General features: G+C 45.4%; 1 protein-coding gene across 1 annotated transcript in view; it reads left to right on the forward strand.

Moving 5' to 3' along the window:
* The window catches only part of MICALL1 (MICAL like 1), a gene marked incomplete at its 5' end in the record, with an annotated part of 72,311 nt that overhangs the window by 26,382 nt on the left and 24,958 nt on the right, over nt 1–20,971 (forward strand). Inside the window, 5 exon segments of the mRNA XM_029590138.1 lie at nt 5,429–5,826; nt 17,451–17,585; nt 17,661–17,787; nt 17,986–18,076; nt 18,284–18,357. Coding sequence (XP_029445998.1) covers nt 5,429–5,826; nt 17,451–17,585; nt 17,661–17,787; nt 17,986–18,076; nt 18,284–18,357 — 825 coding nt within the window.

The following is a 20,971-nucleotide window of genomic DNA, read 5'->3' on the forward strand; positions in this document are numbered from 1 at the left end:
TTCTTTAGTCGCAGGAGAGATCCAGATTCCTTGGGCATTGATGCCCTCATGCTGGAGTGGCCGGAGGGCAAGCTGCTGTATGTACCCCTGTGGCCCATGTTGGGCAGAATGATTCAGAAGATTGAGAGTCACAGGGGGATGGTGCTTCTGGTGGCACCAGATTGGCCAGATTTGCGAAGGTTCCTGGTGGACTCTCCCCTCCAGTTTCCAGCACACAAGGATTTGCTATGGCAGGGGCCTGTTCTTCACAAAGATCCGACTTGATTTTGTCTTACAGTATGACCCTTGAGAGGGCTCGGCTGCTGAAGTGTGGGTATTCTACTGCAGTGATTGCTACCTTGCTACGTGTGAGAAAGTTCTTTACTTCCTTAGCTTATGTGCGGGTTTGGCAAGTGTTTAAGGCTTGGTGTGAAGATTGAGGGGTTCTTTCTCGTTTGGATAAGATCCTTCTCATTTGGGAATTTTTGCAGGATGGATTGAGTAAAGGGTTGGCCTTTAATTCCTTAAAGATACAGGTGGCAGCTCTTGCCTGCTTCCGAGGTCAGGTGAATGGTGGACCTTTGTCGGCTCTTCCAGTCGTGACCCATTTCTTGAAAGGAGTGAAGCATCTTCATCTTCCCTTACAGTTACCTGTGCCCTTGTGGAGTCTTAATCTAGTTTTGGATTTTTTAGCGGGCCCTACTTTTCGACTAATGTGTAACCTTTCCTTGAAGTTACTGACCTTGAAAGCTGTGTTTCTTGTGGCAATTTCTTCTGTAGATTGAGTATCTTAACTGCAGGCCTTGTCTTGCTGGGAGCCGTTTCTACGAGTGACTCCAGGGGCAATACCACTGTGTACTGTTCCTTTTCTTTTTGCCAAAAGTGGTCTTGGATTTTCACTTGAATCAGTCCCATTTCCCTGCAGTCTCTGGACAGGGAAAGAGAGGTGGAGGAATATTGCCTGTTACAGCCCTTGGATGTCAAGTGGCATATCTCGAGGTATTTAGGTTTCTAAACCTCTTAGGAAAAAGGATCGCCTGTTTGTTCTCCATGGTGGAAGTAAGCAGGGTGAGCCGGCTTCGGGGGCTACATTAGCCCGCCGGATTAACGAGGTAGTCACTGCCGCGTATGTGGATGCTGAGCAGCTGTTGTCTAGTCAGGTTCGGACTCAAGCAGTGTAATGGGCGGAGGTTAGACTGTTGTCTCCAATCGACATTTGCCGAGCTACGATGTGGTTCTCTTTACACTCCTATTCCAGGCTTTATCACCTGGATGTGTAGGCCCTGGAGGAATGTAGCCTTTGCACATATGGTTTTGACTGGACCTCGGGCAGCCTCCTGCCCTGTTCGGGAGTAGCTTTAGTACATCCCATTGGTTCTGGATCCACCTGTCTGAATGCTAAGAGAGGAAAAATTACTACTTACCTGATAATTTCCTTTTCTTTAGTACAGACAGGTGGATCCACCTTCCTGCCCTTGGCTGCCGAATGGTTGTGCTATGGTCCTCCTGCGTGGCTGTGTGTTCCAGGGAGTACTGGTAAGGGTCAATGCAGCCCCTGGACTAGTGTTACTGCACTCCTTGTCTGAGCTCAGTGGTTTCCTGTTGGCTGAGTACTGGAGTGGCTGTGTGTTAATAATCAAGTTTTTGCTTGTTTGTCCACAGTTGGCTTTTTCAGAGAATACTGGCAGGCTGATGTCACTGCAGGAGTATGTATACTGTGATGTCGGCTTTGCTCCGTCTCCATCTGCTGGTGGAGGTGCATAACCCACTGGTTTTGGATCCACTTTTCTATACTAAAGAAAAGGAAATTATCAGGTAAGTAGTAATTTTTCCCTATCTGTATATTTCCATTTGTGTAGATCAGGGGTTCCTCTGGTCTGCAGTCCTGAAAAGTCATTTTCAGTTTTGTTCTTTTCAGTTCGGTCTAGCTACTGCTTTAAGAACATTTTCCAAGATTATGGTGGTGGTAGTGGCGGATCTTTGCAAGGAAGAAGTCCAATCATACCTTGAAGACTATCTGATTCAGGCAAAGACAGAAGAGGAGTGCCATTTGGCATCATTTTGCGTAAATTGCTTCAGCGTGAACAGCGGTTTATTTTTAAGGGGAATGCTATAAAACCATGTGGATTAAATGGAGATAGAGAGTGGTTTGCTTTTTTGTAATTGCGTTGCGTGGAATTGTTTTTTTCTGAATTATTATTTTCACGTGCCACAAAATGTAAGTGGATACTATAGAGGTACTAACATTTTGAAGGTATACATTCTCCATTGGTGGAGTAGATTAGCTGATTGGTGCTTGAATATGAATTAAAAGGTTAGTTTGTATTTGTATACTGTTGATGCTGATAGAAAATTCAGTCATGTGAGCCACTGTGAATATAGTGAAGAAAGACTCAGTGGCTGCAAAGTATATTAGTTTGGTGGTGAACTTAGGAAATATTTGAAGTTTCGGGAGCTGCAGAATTAAGTGTGGTTGTGATATTTGTTTTAGGAACTGCTATTGTGAAATGGATAGTTGAGAAATTTATGAGTATATATGTGGGGCTGCTATGTAAAAATATCATATGGAGCTCCAATGAGGTTGAACATTTTTCCATCTGGATTCGAAGTAAGTAGTAGCAGAGAGACACATTAGTAGGTTTATATCCTCTTGACGTGTTTGAGAGGCCATTTGTAATTGTGAGTAGTATTCCCCTAGTAGAAGCCTTCGGATGAAACAAGGGTCCCTGGTTGGACTTGAGGTGAAGAGTAGATATACATGAAAATGGGATATATGAACAGCAGCTTTCAGCCCTACAGAAGTCTCATAGTTTTAATATAGTGTTAGAGTATTAGCTAGGATTGGATGAGGGATAGTGGATAATAATATGTATGTAGTGTGTAGTTACAAATGTATAATGCTTGAGAACATGTATTAAACATTACATGTGTTTATTCTGTTGTATTTGAAAAAAATACATTGTAATGATGCACATATGTTATTTCTTATAAGATGAATATTTGTATCTAAAGCCTCTATGTATATTGATTTTATGATTTGTTTGTATAAATATAGTGATGTTGAATTGTTTTTGATGTGTTATGTACATTTGTATGTTGTAAAGTACAAGTATGAATATTAGGAATCTTATAAAGTATATGCATCTCTTTTTGGGGGGGGGGGGGGGTGTTAATATCCAGAGTAGTTCAGCTTCTACAGGACATGGGTTGGGTAATTGGTTTTGCCAAGAACAGGCTAGAACATACCCAGGTTTTGGTGTATCTTGGAGTAGGTTTCAGTACTCTGAAGGGAAAGCTGTTTTTGATGTTCAAAAGGCTGGACAAGCTTCAGTTTCAGATTTTCTGCTTTCACAGCTTGGGATTATCTTTAGGTTCTCAGGTTGATGGCAGCAATCGTAGATCTGGTACTGTGGGCTGGAGAGCATATTTGTCCTTTACAGAATGTTCTCCTGTCCTACTGGAATCCTCAGTCCCAGAATTCCAAGATGGAAGGTAGTCGGGAGCAGTCTGGATTGGTGGCTTTTGGATCAAAACTTGTCCAAGGGAATGAACTTGGAGGCTCTGGATTGGGCTGTGGTTGGTGAACCTATTGTCAGGGTTGGCTTAGGTGTGCTGTAATGCTACAGAGGCACAATGGTTTATCAATTGTTTGGAAACGAGCTATAAGGAGATCCCTATAGGAATTTTCCTGTTAGTAAAAGGGAGTGTGGTAAAAAGGTTTTCAGACAATGCTGTTGCAGTGGCATATGTGAACAGAAAAGGAGAGGCAAGGAGTTGTGCTGTCTCTGAGGGATATGAATCATCTGTTCAAATGGGCAGAGCATCATCTCCAAGCGCTTTCTTCGTCTTACATCTGCAGGAGTGAACAATGTTAGAGTGGATTTTGAGTCGTCATATCCTAGAGATTCTGGAGAGTGGGAGTTGACAGACTCTGTCTTTGCGATTATCTTGGATAGGTGGGGATCTAATGGCTTCAAAGCAAAATGCCAAGGTATGTTGTTTCTTCAGTCAGAGGAAAGAAATGGTTTCCGAGGGTCTGGATGCTCGGTCATAGATGTGACTGTTGGGAGATCTGCTTTATGCGTTTCCTTCGTGGCTGATGATGGGAACAATCTTTCAGAAGATAGAAAGACTTCGAGGACTGATGTTTCTGGTGGCTCCAGATTGGCCCAAATGTCCCTGGTGTGCAGAGCTCATTAAGTTCAGAAGGGAAGCCCAGTTGAGGTTCAAACCCAGTCATGGGCTGTTGCACCATGGTCCAGTTGTGATGGAAGACGTGGTTCTCTTTGTCTCGTGGCCTGGGTATTGAAAGGCAAAGGCTGAAGAATAGAGGATATTCGGATGAGGTGGTAACCACTTTGCTTCAAGTATGGAAGAAGTTAACTTCTTCAACCTATATCACAGTCTGAAAAGTTTTCGAGCATTAGTGTGACAAGGTGGGGGTTTCCCCTTTTAAAACATCAGGCCCTTTTGATTTTGTTTTTTTTGCAGAAGGAGTTACTGAAGAGTCTGGTGTTGAATTCCCTCAAGGCGCAAGTGGCAGCCATTACCTGTCAGAGTAGGAGAGTGCAAGAAGTGACCTTATCAGCTCACCTGGATGTCTAGTGTTTTCTGAAGGGAGTGAAACATCTTTGCTTGCCAATCCAAAAATCTTTTCCTCCTTGAGATTTCAATAGGTTTTGTCAGCTTTATATAAGTCTCCTTTGAAATATACAGAGGCTTGCAAAAGTATTGGACCCCCTAAAAAGTCAGCAAATCTGTGTGGATTACAAATGACACTTGCACAGATTGTTCCAGACAGTATTGTTTATTGCAAATCAGTTTGCTCTTAAAGTGAATTGTCAAAGTCACAATTCATTATTTCTCTGCAGTTCTTGTAAAATAAAATTAAAAACTGAAAAATGCCAGTGTAAAGGTGGCTTGAGTGCATCCCATGCATCTGGACTGGTCTGGTGGGACGATAAAGAAGGAAAAATGTGGTTCTTACCTGCTAATTTTCTTTCCTTGAGACCTCTGAGATCAGTCCAGGATTCCTCCTGATTTTCTTCAGCCTGTAGCCTGCCTTACTGAGTGGGTATATTTATTTCCTTATAGAATTGAATTGGTTAAAGAAGTTTAAATCCTTGCATAGTTCAGGCATGTTTTGGGATTCGGACTCAGGGTCAGTTTTGGTAATAGCCTGCTCATTGGGGGGGGGGGGGGGGGAGTTCATATTTTTAAGTGTTGTGTATTTTGACATAGAAATACTGAGGAGCTGCAGGTGGCAGACTCCCCTATAAGAGGTAATGACATTAAAACAGTTGTTCTCTGGCTCCATCTGCTTGTAGGGGAGCAAAACCTATGCATCTGGACTGGTCTGGTAGGACTCTGAGGAAAGACAATTTGCAGATAAGAACCTCATTTTTCCTGGAAGACTTAAATGGTTTTGTAATCTTATTTTGTTCTACAGCCCGGCAGACTGACCTCCTCCCATCCCCTAGGCACTCTCACTCGGAGCCTCCTTCCTCCACCCCATCTCCGGCCCGTAGTATTGAGAGCATTTCATCGGAGAGCTCTGCCAAGACCTCGGGAGACCAGGATGAGATTGCCCCTGCAGAGACGGTCACCAAGAGTTCCTCCGAGCCCACGGTGCACACTCTCTGCTTGCCCAGTGCAGACCCTCCTGCCAGCAGCAAGGTCCCGGGAACCTCCCCGCAGAGCAGCAGGAGCTCATCCTGTGGCAGCTTAAAGACCAGCCCAAGCCGGCCTCCTCCCAGACCCCCTGCAGGTACCAGCCCCAGCCACACCCTGCCAGCCAGAGACCCTCCTGCAAGCAAAGCACCTTCCTCACCTAAGACTCCAAGCAAGGTGAGTGCAGAGACTTTACAACCTTCTCTTTTTTTTTTTGTTTAGGGCAGGGGGTGGCAGTGGATTCTCCTCATTTGTGCTCACTCTTAGGACTGCAAAGATATATCCAGTCTAGTGTACCACATGGCTAATATCCCTATGATTCTGTTATGTGCTGTAAGTTTTGCATCACTTATTTCAAGTTTTGTGTGACCTCTTGTGAAGCTGAGCAACTCTAGAAGTGACCCCGGGCTTACGGGCAGCGAGTGGGCCGAGCACAGATGACTTGTTGTGAAGCTGGCAGTTGTTTGAGTTGCCATGTGCTATCAGACTATGTGTTTATCTTTACATACAAATAAAGTACATAGAAACAAAATATGCATCCAGAAAGCTGCCAGGCCACAGGAGTTGCGTGCAGTAAGTTGTATTCTTAAGCGTGGAGTTTGCCCAACTCCCCTGAGGGGGCAGCGCTGTGTTTGCACCTTACAAGAGGGCTGGGGGTGGGTGGGCAGGCAGAAGTAGGCTCTGGGAAAGCAAAAAGGTTTCTATATATAAAAATGTTCCATTTTCTGGGAGGAAGTTTTATCAGGAGCCAGATTACGCAACTTGTACTGGAATTTAGCCAGAGTATGCACATATCAATTAACCACTCCTAGAAACTAGCAAACCTAAATGCAGAGGGACCTGAAAGAGTATTGCCTGTCGGAGCATGAAGTGCCTGTGTAAATCAAAAGCTGCTAACAAATAGGGTTTCTGGATTATTCCGTTGATAGTTAAATATGAATATTAAGGTTTCTCTCATGTTTGTTCTGATTTTTATTTCATTCCTAAGCTAATAATAGAGTTTAAAGATACTAAAAGAATGCCTCTGACTTAGCTGTTCCTGCCACGATAAATGTAAAAAAAAAAAAATTGGGTGCTGCTGTGTTGCTCTTCGTTGGCGCCCACTGCAGGCATCTCACTGACACATGGAAAGCAGGACACAGCGTGGATTTTCAAAAGGTTTTGATGGTTTCAATCAAGGCCTTTTAGTGAATGATTCTTAAATTGTCCTTGGATAAGAGAAAAAGTGCTCTTATGGACTGAAATTAAAAGGCCAGAAACAAAGGGTAGAACTAAATGGTCAATTTTCACAATGGAAAAGGGTAAACAGTGGGGTCTCTCAAGGATCCTTTTTGGATCAGTGCAGTTTAATATGAGGTTCATATTCAAAAGCATTTAGCCGGCTAATAAGTTAGGCAGCTAGAATTTAGGTGGAGAAATTAGGGGCGTTCTGGAGATGTAACTGGGAGGAGTTGAGTTAGCCTGCTGAGTTAACTGGCTAACTGCAATATTCAGAGTTAGCCAGATGACATAAACGGCTAAGCCTGGTCAGGCCAAAGAGCTTTGCTAAAGTTAGGCGGCTATAGTTAGCTGGCGAACTTTAAGATATATGGCTATATTCAGTAGTTTATCCAGCTAACTTTGCTATCCGGACTGTGTCTGAATATGAACCTCTGTAGTCATAAACCGTCTAGATAAGGAAGTAAACAGGGAGGTGGCAACATTTGTTCATGATAGAAAACTTTACCAGATAAACAAGAGCAAAGTAGATGGTGAAAGTCAACAAATGTCTCATAAAACCAAGTGAGCAATAAAGTGATAGACTAGACTAGCCTCCTGACTTGGTGCCATGCTGAGCTGGATGTGATTCCCATACCAGGACTCTGTTTCCCAGGTCAGCCAGGAATGGAGATGCTGTGGAGGTAGCATTTATAGCCCCTGGGGGAGGGGATACAAGTGATTGCACAACATTAACTCCTAGTGACACGACAGAGTCCATGCAAGCTGGATTGGAGGGATCTGCGGTTTGTGCTCTCAGAATGTGTTTGATAAAGGCCCTCTTGAGATACTCCACACGAAACTAAAAAATCATGGGATACTGTGGATTGGTAACTGGTTAAAAGAGAGAAAACTAAGAGTGGGGGTCTGAATTGTTAGTTTTCACAGTGGAGAAAGGGAAACTGTGGATTGCTCCAGGGATCTGAACTAGGACCAGTGTTTTAACTCATTAACAATCCGGAAAAGGAAGCAACGAGTGACCTGATCAAATTAGCAGATTTTCATGTAGTTAAAAGATAAACAAGTGCCCATCTGCAGAAGGATTTTGCGAGACTGGGGAACTGGGCATCTGATTGGAGATGAAATTTAAATGTGGACAAGTGCAAAATGACACACACAGAGAAAAATATTCCCAATTACAGGTACATACACAATGCTGGGTTCTGTATTGGGAGTAACCACCCAGGAAAAGGATCTTGGAGTTGTGGACAATATGTTGAAATCCTTAGCTCACTGTGTGGCAGTGGTAAAAAAAAAACCAAAACAAATAGAACGTTATGAATTATTTGGAGAGGAATGGAAAATAAAGCAGAGGATATAAACCTATAGTGCGATCACACCTTGAGTAGTGTGTGCAATTCTGGTTGCCCCATCTCAAAAAAGTCAACGGACATAGGAGAGGTACAGAGAAAGGTGACAAAAATGATAAAGGGGATGGAATGACTCCCTTATAAGAAAAGGCTAAATGAGTTAGGGCTCTTCAGATTGGTGAAGGGACAGCAGAGAGGATATAAGACATTTATAAAATCATGAGTGGAATGGAATGGGTAAGTAAGAAATGGTTAGTTACTCTTTCAAAGTGCGTAGTAGGACTAGGGACACTCCATGAAACTAGTAGGTAGCAGATGTAAAAGAACTTGGAGAGAGGGTTTTTTTTGTTTTTTTTTTTTCCCAATTCAACGCACAATAAAACCAGTGGGATGTGGTCAAAGTGATTAACTTAGTTGAGTTTAAAACGATTTGGACAAGTTCCTGAAGGAAAAATCCATAAACCACTGATAGGAATGACTTGGGAAAGCCTTCTCTTTTCCCTAGATAAGAACAAGAAAGATTGGATCTACAGTATTCTTTGGGATCCTGCTGGGTACTTGTGACCTGGATTGGCCACTGTCAGAAACAGGATATTGGGCTTGATGGATCTTTGATGTATTTTATTTATTTATTTAGATTTTTATATTACACTTTTCGGCACTTCAAAGCGGATTACATTTAAGTATTGTAGATATTTCCCTATCCCCAGAGGGCTTACAATCTGAGTTTGTACCTTGATCGATTTGATTTGAAAGAACATTATCTTTTGCTGTTCAGTCAGGTTTCAGAAATGCAGAAGATAGTTGGATTTGTTTCTTCTAACAGATCATTTATCAGTGGGATTTTCTTTGCAAGTAACTGAACTTTGATCTGACCTAGCATGGCACTGCTTATGTTCTTATGCCCATTGCTAACAATAAATGAGGGAAAAGAATGTTTATTGTGCTCTGTTGCCAGTAGAACACTACAGTGAAGGCCTCCTGCCTCCCTCCCCTCAAAAAAATCTCTCCACCCATCAACAGCTGCTCCTTACTCTCATGCAGAAAGCAGAGGGCTCAGTGGATTAGGGGTTCATTGCCCAGATCCCAATATCGCTGCTATTTCTCTTCCTTGTGTTTGGGGGGGGGGGGGTATGAGAGTTTTTAAGTAAAACCAGAGTATCCAAGATACTCAGGTTATCAAATATCCTTATTCTTTCTCTCAGAGAAGTGCTTTAGCAGCTTCTCTGTGTTGCCAGCCATATCGAACATCTTACATCACAGGTAGATAAAGAGTCCGGTTGCATATATGCTGCTGACCATCTAAAAAGTGAGAGCTTTGTCCTATCCTGAATGTAAGTACATTATTTAAGGCTTGCTAAAGGAAACAAGGTTTTCATGGGTAATGATTCAGATGGACTGAACCAAATCACGGTGAACCTAGAAGATGTGGTAAGCCTGATTGATAAACTGAAGAGTAGTAAATCACCTGGACCGGATGGTATACACCCCAGAGTTCTGAAGGAACTAAAAAATGAAATTTTTAGTAAAAAATTTTAGTAAAAAATTTTTAACCTATCATTAAAATCATCCATTGTACCTGAAGACTGGAGGATAGTTAATGTAACCTCCATATTTAAAAAGGGCTCCAGGGGAGATCCGGGAAATTACAAACTGGTTAGCCTGACTTCAGTGCCAGGAAAAATAGTGGAAAGTGTTCTAAACATCAAAATCACAGAACATATAGAAAGACGTGGTTTAATGGAACAAAGTCAGCATGGCTTTACCCAGGGCAAGTCTTGCCTCACAAATCTGCTTCACTTTTTTGAAGGAGTTAATAAACATGTGGATAAAGTTGGACCGGTAGATGTAGTATACTTGGATTTTCAGAAGGCGTTTGACAAAGTTCCTCATGAGAGGCTTCTCGGAAAAGTAAAAAGTCTCCGCCTGAGGACTTAACCTTTGCAGGGTTTGTGAGAGTGATGGCAGAGGCCATCACTTTTCAGTTTTTAACTGAGGAGGATGCCAGGCACAAAATGCTTGAGATCCTCCAGTTTGTGGAGCCTCCTAAGGAGATCGTGGCAGTTCCAGTGCACAAGATCCTTAAGGAGCTGCTGCTGAGGATTTGGGAACACCCCCTCACAGTGCATCCCGTAATTAGGTGGACGGGGTTTACCTCATCCAGTAGGCTGCCAGATTTGATAAGCCACAGCTTCCTCACCAGTTGGTGGCGGTCAAATTCGTTCTCAAGAGGGCTAAGTGCTCTCGGGCCCATTTCTCGGCGCCCTCCCTGGAAGGACCATAGAGTGATGGATGCTCTTGGGAGAAAGGTGTTCCAAGGCACCAAGCTTATTGCCAGCATCACTTCCTACCAGCTCTACATGAGCCAATATTTGCAGGACATCTGGAAGCAAGTGCAGGAGGTGGCTGAGCAGCTGCCTCAACAGCAGCAAGACACCCTCATGTCACTGGTGCATAACGGTCTGGAGTGTGGGAAACACGAGGTCTGTGCAGCCTACGATGTTTTCAAGACATCATCAAGGGTCTCTGCAGTGGGAATCGGCGCCCGCAGAATGGCATGGCAGCGGGCTTCGGATCTCCGACCAGAAGTACAGGAACAACTTGCTGACGTGCTGTGTACTGGGGAAAATCTCTTCGGAGCTAGGAAGAGGGATGCTCAACTCCGGGACCATCATGAAACCGTCCAACAACTCTCCGCCAGTACTCCGGACCCGTCCTTCTCCTCCAGGAGGCCATTGAGGCCAGGGCCGAGGAAGGCTTTCTTTTGCCAGAGGAAGTACTATCCTTTGCCTCCTCGATCCCGTCAACACCATCGCAGCTCCTGCAGCCATCCCAGGCAGGAGAGAGCTCCCAGGCCCCAGCCAGCTCCTCAGTCAACTCCAGGGATGAGGTTTTGACTGGGCCATAGGGAGCGTAAGCCAATTGCCCATACTCTGGACAGTGGACCCTCTGGTCGGGGGCAGGTTGTGGTTCTATGCGAACCAGTGGCCCAGTGTAACTTTGGACCCCTATGGGTTTTGTCCATCATCCGCCATGGGTACTAATTAAATCTGTTGAGTGTCCCACCAAATTGCCCTCCATGCCTACATTGGGGGCCAGTAGCACATCAGGAGGTACTACAAGTGGAGCTGCCCTCCCTCTTAATGGCAAGATTGATCAAGCCCATACCAACAAGGCAAAGAGGGCGGTGATTCTTCTCCAGGTACTTCCTGATTCCAAAGAGAACAGGAGGAGGATCCCATCCTAGACCTGAGGGCTTTGAACAAGTTTCTAAAAAAAAGAAAAGTTCAATTTGGTTTCCCTGGGTACCTTGATCCCCTTTTTGCAAAAAAGGGACTGGCTATGCTCCCTCGACCTAAAGGACACATACACCCCTATAGAGCTTTTCCCCAATCACAGGAAGTATCTCCGATTTGTGATGACAAAACAGCATTTCCAGTACCGGGTGTTGCCATTCAGGCCGTGTCCACCCCATGGGTCTTCACCAAATGCCTGGCCATGGTGGCGGTGCACCTCCGCAAACTGGGAGTGCATGTTTTCCTGTATCTGGACGATTGGCTGGTCAAGAGCATAACTCAAACAGGGGCCACCAGGTACATGCGCTTGGCCATTTGGATGTTGGACTCACTAGGGTTCGTTTCCAAGTACCCAAAAGTCCCATATCAGTCAGTCTCCTCAATTGGATTTCATTGGAGCCCTGCTAGACATGACTCAGGCCAAGGCCTTTTTGCCATGCCAGAGGGCATTGAGAGTCTCTGCAGCAGGAATCTGCACCTACAGAATGGCATGGCTAAAGGCCTCTGATCTCCAACTTGAAGTACAGGAATGACTCGCTGACATGCTGTGTATAGGAGAGAATCTCTATGGCGATAGCATGAGTGACGTTGTGGCCAACTTCGGGACCATCATGAGATCCTCCAACAATTCTCCACCAGCACTCCGGACCTGTCCTCCTCTTCTAGAAGGCGGTTGAGGCAGGGGCCAAGGAAGTCCTTCTTTCGCCAAAGAAAATACTGCCCTCTGCCTCCTAAATCTCGTCCTCATATTCAGAGCTCTCATGGTTGTCCCAGGCAGCAGAGAGCCTCTAATCCCCAGCCAGCTCCTCAGTCAAACCCAGGGACGGGGTTTTGACTGGGCCGTAAGGAGTATCAGCCAGTCTCCCGTACCTGTACTCTTGGTTAATTAGAAGAGTCTGAAAAGTTTTTATTCTCTGCCTCCATCTGCTGGTAGGGAGGCAAAACCCACTTGTCTGGACTGATCTGTGGTATTCCAGGAATGAAAATTTGCAGGTAAGAATCAATTTTCCTTTATGCCATTATATAACTCCATGGTGAACTCACATTTTGTATACTAAACACAGTTCTGGGCAGCCCATCTTAATGAGGTGTGACCCCAAGGCCAGATTCAGTGCACTGGCAAGATGAGTCAGATGGGTTCCAACTGGAACAGTAGCAGGGCATCTTCTGCCTGCAGTGGCTGCTGAGCCCTTGGCTACCGGTGGCCAGCAGGTGTTTAGCCCCCGTCTCATATGTTTACCAGAGAGGCTGCTTCGGGCTAAAGTTTTGAGGTGCTTATCCCTGGATCTGCTCCAATTTTTAATATATTTACCTGAACTTAATGTACAGGAAGTGATCTACTCTGAGCCAATTGAAGTAATTTGCTATCAGACATCACCAACACACTGTTAAAATTCTCCTTCACTACATTAATTCTACAACATTGTAAATAATTTGCTCTCGGTTAAACCCCTTCTACTTTCTCTTCTGCCCCCAGTTGTGCACGTCCCTGTTTTATTGTAACTGCAATTTTCTAACCATGCACTTGTTATAGTTTTTTTGTATTTCTCTGTATTTTCACACCCTGTTAAATGTAAACCGGCATGATGTGATACCTTTCATGAATGCCGGTATAATAAAAACACTAAATAAATAATTTAGATTAATTTATTTGGTAGACGGCAAGCAAAGAGGTTCCAATTAGTAAGCAGTATTTCCCTGTACGTACCCGGATCAGTCCAGACTCCTGGGTTTATTCATTCCTGCCAGCAGATGGAGACAGAGCAAAGCCTCGCTGACACTGCTTGAAAAGCCCTGGTGCCACCTGCAGTAGCTCAGTATTTTCTCTGACTCTGCAGATGGCGGGTGCATAAACCTGCAGTCTTTTTCTTTATCCTTGCTTTTAGGGGGGGGGGGGGGGTTCTCTTTTTCGGTGAGCCTTCCTCCCAGGGGACTGGTTCCTTGCGTCTTTTTCTTCCTGGGGATAATGTTCTGACCTTCAGCACTCTGCTGAGGGAACAAGGGCAGTATGCCAATCCTAATTTTACAACATCAACCCTTTGTACTCTGAAGTAAACAGGCATGCATGATTTCCAACACACAAATCTCTCACTGTAGCTTTTCACAACATTCCCTGCTATCCAGCGTGAACTAGTCTTTTCCAGCTTTTATCTACAAGCTACAGCACTTTCTTGCTTTGCTGTTAACTTTTCAGTTTCTGGAAAATGCCAGAGTTTTTAACTTTACTTTCTTATTATCAGAGGTGCAAACCTCAGATACCTATTTATTCACTTTTATTCAGGCTGTTATCCCACTGCATATATGTCCTCCAAATGACCTTGGATTCCCATATGTTTTATTTTTATTTCAATGCTCAGTTTCTTTACTGCCCAGTATTACAAAGCTGGCCAGGCTCTGCACTACAGGGAGCAGCAATATGGACTCTTACAGCACCATCCATTTCTACACAGGGCTTAGGTAATAGGCCCCGAACCAGGACTAAGCAGAAACACGGATAAGAAGCACAAGTGTGCATTGGAAGCAGGAAGACCAGATGAGAAGAATCAACAAATCTGAAAAAGCAAGAAATATGCTGGAGTCAATGCAGTGAGGCAAACTTGGAAGCAGGACTCGAGAGGGTTAGAGAATGAGAATCAAGTTCTGGCAGCCTACTGATTGAAAATCTGGAAGTTGTATATGTCCAAACAGAAAACATGATGGCTGCCAGCAGGATGCATGGGCCAAGGAGCTGGGAGGACTGACCAGATATCCCTTTGAAGCCCACAGATGTCCCTTGCAAGAATTGCCTATCTGGACGTCACAAGAAGACACTGCACTTGGAAAAGGTGTGGAGAAGAGCAACAGAGAGGATTAGGGGTTATGGAACAACTGCTAACTTGCGGAGATATGAAAGAAATGCTTTCTTACCTAATTTCAGATATTTAAAGAATCATATTAATTATGCCTCATTTACAAGAACTGAGTTGGGTGGGACGCAGTGAAACCATTAGACTTTAGATTTAAAGCACACAAAGGAAGAACTTCACATAACAGAGTTCACCTATGGCACAGGACATTGTATAAAGAAATAGTATAACTGGGGTCAAAATGAGATTAAATAAAACTTAGGTTGACAGATCTATCAAAGGCTATTATGTATAACAATCAGGGATGTCACTTTGAGATTGATGTATCCCTAATCCATGCCAGTTAGAAACAGGGTCTGATAGGAGTAGATAGTTCTACATATGTTCTGTCTTACATATTTCTTCTAGTCACCTACCGCTTACCGAGGGATGGGCTGGGATTGGCTAGAATTGTATATCTCAAGCTGGTCCTGGAGTTACCCCCTCTAGCCAGTCCAGTTTTCAAGACACCTACAATGGATTTGTGTGAACTGCCTCCATCGTAGACACATCTAATTTTTATCTATTTATCGTGGACATACTGAAAACTCGTCTGGCTAAGGGATAGGATATTCTAGGACTGGCTCAAGAAATGCAGGGTTCAACACACCATTAGTCTGACTTGGTTTGACAGGTCCCTTGTTCTTATGTTCTAACAGCTAAAGAGTGGAGTCTGGAAAGGTTAAGTTGGCAATGAGTGTAACAAAATCATGTATGCTTATTCTAAAAAAAACTCAATCCTGAGAGTGAAGAGGGATTGAGCAGGCATGAGCTAGGGGTGGCAGAGGAGCCAGCCTTCAGGTATTCTGGCTACACAGGGGGAATATTTGGAGGAAGGAGTCTGCCCACCAGAAGAGAGGCTCTGTAGGAGTTCCTGACTGACATAGGAGGTCACTCAGAAACCCCACTGAATGACAGAAGCTGTTGAAAGAGAAGAGGGTACTGGGGAAAGACCTAAGTCATGAGGAGTCCCCTGCCCCAGGGAGCAAACCAAATTGAGAGAAGGTGGATTTTGCTTACAGACTGAATCTGGTTTTGTACCATTTGAGATTTCTTTGTTGTGTGCCACATTATTCGCAAGTGCAGTGTTTCTCAGGGTTTTTTTTGTATGCCAGGGACTGGGCAGCTACTTTCCTTTAGTTACGTGGACTGGTTGCAGTACAGGGTGAGGAGTGCCCAGAGGTACCCCCAAAAAATGTAAACATGGGGGGGAGAGGATATACTTCCTCCCTCTCCTAGTCTTTAATCTAATGATTCAGCCCTGCAACTGGGTCTGAGATTTTAAGGAGGCATCTAGCCAGTTTAAGAAAATTGTTTTCTAAAAAAGAAATAGCTGTTCTAAAAATAAAGAAATAAACAAATAAAAAGAAAAAACCTTTTCTTCCCCCTTCCTTCTCCCAGCCTGCTAACAGAAAAGAAAAAAAAGCCTCCCTTTCCCTCCTAGCCAGCCATTAGTTGAACTTTGAAATAAATCTCATCGTTTTTCTCATCTCCCACCAGTTTATTAAATAAATAAATAAATAAATAAATAAGTAAGTAAATAAATAACTAATTCCCTCTCTCTATCTCCTTCCCCCCTGCCAGTCAGCAGCACTACTACAATTAATATCCCTGCCCCTGCACTTTCTTTTTTTTTTTTTCCTGCTGGAGCCGATTCTGAAGCCTGATCTCTGGGAAGGGAGCAGCTGCAGCTGAATATCAGTAAATCAGCATGAGACTGAATCAGCGTCACCTGTGCAGTCAGGCCCCGCAGTGTCTCTGTCCCCTCCTATAGCCGCTGTACAGGAGGTGGGGCCTGAGAGCACCCAGTCTCATGCCAGTTCATTAACATTCAGCTGCAGTTGCTCCCCTCTCAGAGATGGGGGGGGGGCTTCTGACCAGCCCCAAATGGACAAATGGGGGGGGGGGGGATAGAAAAGGTCTCCGCTGGCTGTGGTGTAGGATGCGGTGCGGCATGTGCAGCTATAAGGTAGATATTGCTTCCTCCTCGCCCTGCAATCACTGTGGGCCGGCAGAAATAGTGCCAGTCTGCAGACCAATGGGTGAGAGAGGCTTCACTAGTGATCCATATTTAATTTGGACTTTGTGTTGCCTATCTTAGGTGCTACTAAAAGAACTTCAGTTTTCTGAATAACTAATCTGGGAGTCTGTGGTAATTGTGTTGATTGGACTGATGCGCGGAGGAGCCCTAGTAAGAAGAAATCCTAAGGACCTTGAAAAGGGAGCCTCCATGAGTGTTATGGACTGGCTCTGATCCATGAGGGCCCCCCCCCCCCCCAGCCCCTGTGACCAGGACCAGATCGAGCCAGGGGCTATACTGATATTTAGTAAACATTAAAAACAAAACATTTATTTTGGGCTCCATATTTTAACAAATATGGAGCCCAAAATCCAAAATTTACCCGGATAAGTTCCTAGTTAGCCGGATAACTCTTATACCTTATAAGGTAGTGTGTGCCTTTTCTCAGCTGCTGTAGCTGTGGTGGCTGTGTTTTCTTTTCCATTGACAGATATGACGGCAGTTCCTGCAAAGCGAATGCTGAGTGTGGTGCAGAGTTTCTAATTAATAGTTGAATTTAACTTTGCTGGTGGAATTTGGACTGATGCATCTGTTGTGATTGATTGCTGCTCTCATTCTCTCTTTTTCTCTCCTATGAATACTCTTTACTCTTGGTCTCACTTGCTTTCTTTCTCTCTTTTTTTTTTTGAACAGTTTCTTGATTAGCTTTCTTGTTTAGAATGGCCTTTTGCTGGAGACGTGCGTAGGGGAAAATACTTTAAATAGAGCTAGAGGTGAGCAAAGAAGAAAGAGGTCCGTTAAAGGAATAGCGACACACTGCCTGCAAGGGATCAGGTTTTCTTCAGGACCAAAATGGTTTTTACAATTCTGCAACATTGGGTTAAATATAAAACCCAGTTTTTCTTCTGCCCATTAACACTGAAGCAGACCTCTCTGCTGCTGCTTAAATGTCCCAGTTCTCAGTGCAAGAGTCTGTGCCAGGTGGCTCCTGAAAATCTTTGTGGTTTTTTGTTCCTACCATCTCCCCTACTAGTTGTCGTGCAAAGAGAATCCCTTCAACAGAAAACCATCGCCTGTCCCCTCGCCTGCAAAGAGGAAAAATTCAAAAGGACCCAAGCCGGCGCGTCCTCCTGCCCCAGGCCATGGATTCCCTCTCATCAAGCGCAAGGTATGGTGTTGGCACTCTTACAGATTCCTCTGGTGGCCAGATGGCAGGGTGACAGGTTCTTTCGTTGCTTGGTAGGTGCAGGCAGATCAGTATATCCCAGAGGAGGACATTCAGGGGGAGATGGATGCCATCGAACAGCAGCTAGATGAGTTGGAGCACCGCGGGGTGGACCTGGAGGAGAAACTGCGCAGCATTGAGAATGGTAAGAGGGCTGTTCCGTCGCTGTACGAGGAGGGACAGGACTATACAATCTCCGTGGGGAATAAGCAGTTGATGGAGTTGCACTGTCTTATATATGGTGGTACCATTCCTGTATAATTAAGGTGCAGGGAGAGAGCAAGAACTGTACTCTCTCATCTCACCCTGTGACTGGACTCTCTCTCTCTGGGTTTATTGGCAGAAAATGAAGAGGACAATCTCCTGGTTGAGTGGTTTAAGCTGATCCATGAGAAGCACATGCTGGTGCGACGTGAATCGGAGCTCGTCTACATGTGAGTGAGGTCACCCCGCACACTTACACAGCTGTAGCAGTTCCCTACCCTTTCTCAGAGACCCTCCTAGGCAGCCCCAGCATATTGGCACCCTTTCCTGCTCTGCTGTAGCTGCGCCATTCCTGACAGAACTATACACCTTCACTCCCAGCATTTGCCCCCCCCACCCCCGATGCCTTTCTCAGATGGCTGTTCTTTCTCTCCCAGCTTTAAGCAACAGAATCTGGAACAGCGGCAGGCAGATGTGGAGTATGAGCTTCGGTGCCTCCTGAACAAGCCAGGTGAGTGCTCACAGGGCCACTATGCACTTCCAAATGACCTGTCGTCTTTTTAAATTGCAGTTGACATTTATTAGAAGAGTGCTTTTTCCCAGACTGGCCTAGTAGCTCAGTGGCAGTGATACACACTGCTTTGTGGAAGGTCCATGGTTCGATCTCTGAGTCAATTGGGGCTGGGGAAACTATGCAGGTGGCATTCACAGTCACCCAGGGGGAAAGGAAGTCGGTCAACACTCAAAGGTAATACCTAGTGTCCAGGTTCAGAGCCCGTGATTGCAAGGTTCTGGAAGGAACCCTGGCTCATGACCACTGCTGCAATGACCAGACCGGGTTTGTTTGGGTACTAGTCAGGCCTAAAGGCCAGTTAGTTAAGACCATAGAGCATGGCTCATTTCTCGCAGCTCTCCAGTCAAATTGCTTGCATGTGGCTTCCTTCTCTCATGCAGAAGTAAAGAGCAGACAGCAGAAAGATTTCAAATTATCCCTCTCAGCTGATAAGCAGGTTGTTAATACAAACAAAAAATAGACTTTGAAATGTCTGTACACAAATGCTAGACGTCAATAAGATGGGAGAGTTAAGAGTGTAAAGCACTGGATTAAGAGGTTGATATGATTGGCATCTCAGAGACCTGGTGGAAGGAGGATAACCAATGCGACACTGTGATACCAGGGTACAAATATATCAAAATGATAGGATGGATCAAATTGGTGGAGGGGTGGCACTCTTTATTAAAGAGGGGTATTGAGTCAAACAGGATAAAAGTTCTACAGGACACAAAATGCACTATAGAAACTTTATGGATAGAAATTCCAGGTGAAAAGGAGAATAAAATAGTGGGAGTGTATTACCGCCCACCTGGCCAGAATGGGCAAGTAGCATACTACGAGAAATCCTCTAACAAAATTAGCAGCACAGTAATTAATAATGGGTGATTTCACTTACCCTACTATTGATTGGGTGAATGTCACATCAGGACATTCTAGAGAGATAAGTTCCCTGTAAGTACCTGGATCAGTCCAGACGGTGGGTTATGTCCCCTGTCCAGCAGATGGAGTCAGACAAAACTTCCGAGGCTGCTGCCTTATAAGCCAGTGCACACTCTGCCAATCTCCAGTATCTTTCTGACTCCAGCAGATAGGAGCAGGGGAACCTCTGTTTCCCCAGTACTTGGATAGAATGTTTGTTTCTTCCTTCTCGTCTGCTTTGCTAGATGGATCAAGTTATTAAAAAAAAAAAAAAAAAAGACTATGACTAATTCTAAAGCGATTTCACTAATTTAACTTGCAGGCAGATCTGTTTTCTCACTGTCTGTCTCTCACTTTTCTTCTATGGCTGTATGGGGTAAGTTCCTGTGATCTTTTTCTCCCCTTAGGTTTCTTTCCTTAAAGCAGCTCTACCAGGGGTGCACGTTGGAGGTTTCAACCTCTCCCCCCCCTCCTGCCACAGCCCGACCGGCTGCTTACCGCAGAGACGTAACATTCCTGTGCAAGCACTTGTGCCTCTCCGGGGTCGGTGATTCTGTTAGCGGAGGCGTTTTTCCTGCTGCCCGCGGCAATGCTGGTTTTCCTCGCGGCTCGCCCCTCCTTTCATGCCGAGGGCTTGCAGATGTGCAGCCTGCGGGGAGTCGCCCGGCTCCCCCGGGAGGGCGTTTGCACGAGGTGCCTCCCTGGTGAGGAGGGCACCTCGCAGCCTCCGAGACGCCCTGGTTCGCGCATCCAAGCGCGTCTTCACAGGCAGGGGCCGGCTCCCGGCGGCCATTTTGGATTTGGAGCCGGCTGTTCCACTGCTCTCCAGAGAGGACTCAGATGCTGTTTTTGCACGCCTACCACCGGTTTTAACTCTGGTTCCTCCTCTAGGGTCCTCCTTAATTCCGGGGGACCCCCCTCCTATGCCCCCCCCCGGACCCCCCTCCGTTTTCAACAGACTTTGTGTTCCTCATGCACAATGCTTATCTGGCCAGAATGTCTCAGCCCCCGGATTCTGCAACAGGGCCTCTGCCTCCCAAGATACCCAGGGCAGCTGATCCTCCTCCTGGGGTAGTCCCCCAGGGAGTAGAGATCTCAGCTGGGAGGGCACCAGGGGGTCCCTCCAGGGACCTCCCGGGTGCGTCTGGCTCTCCCCCTTACGGGAGGGGTAGACCTGGGAACAGACCCTGCATTGGATGTCCCTCTTCTCCTGGATGATCCCCTCCTTGTGGCCCTGATGGAAGGGGACGACCCTAGGGCCCTCCGGATTTTTCAAAGCGACAAGTTGGACAATCTTATTCCTCACATTCTACAAGAACTGGACATTGAGGCCCCCGGGGATCTACCTGGCCCCTCCACTTCAGTGAAGAAGGGAGACCCATTGCTGGCAGGTCATCGCCCTCCATCCAGGGCTTTTCCTGCCCATCCCACCTTCCTTCAGTTGATGGAGAAGGAATGGGATTCGCCCGAAGCCTCGCTGAAGGTCAGCAGGGCAATGGACAAGCTGTATGCTCTCCCTGAGGACTTAATCGAACTACTTAAGGTCCCAAAGGTCGACTCCGCGGTCTCGGCTGTCATGAAATGTACGACCATTCTGGTGACGGGAGGCACAGCTCTGCGAGATCTGCAGGACAGGAAGCTAGAAGTCTAT

This window comes from Rhinatrema bivittatum, chromosome 2 (genome assembly GCF_901001135.1).
Source record: "Rhinatrema bivittatum chromosome 2, aRhiBiv1.1, whole genome shotgun sequence".
NCBI classification, from domain to species: Eukaryota; Metazoa; Chordata; class Amphibia; order Gymnophiona; family Rhinatrematidae; genus Rhinatrema; species Rhinatrema bivittatum.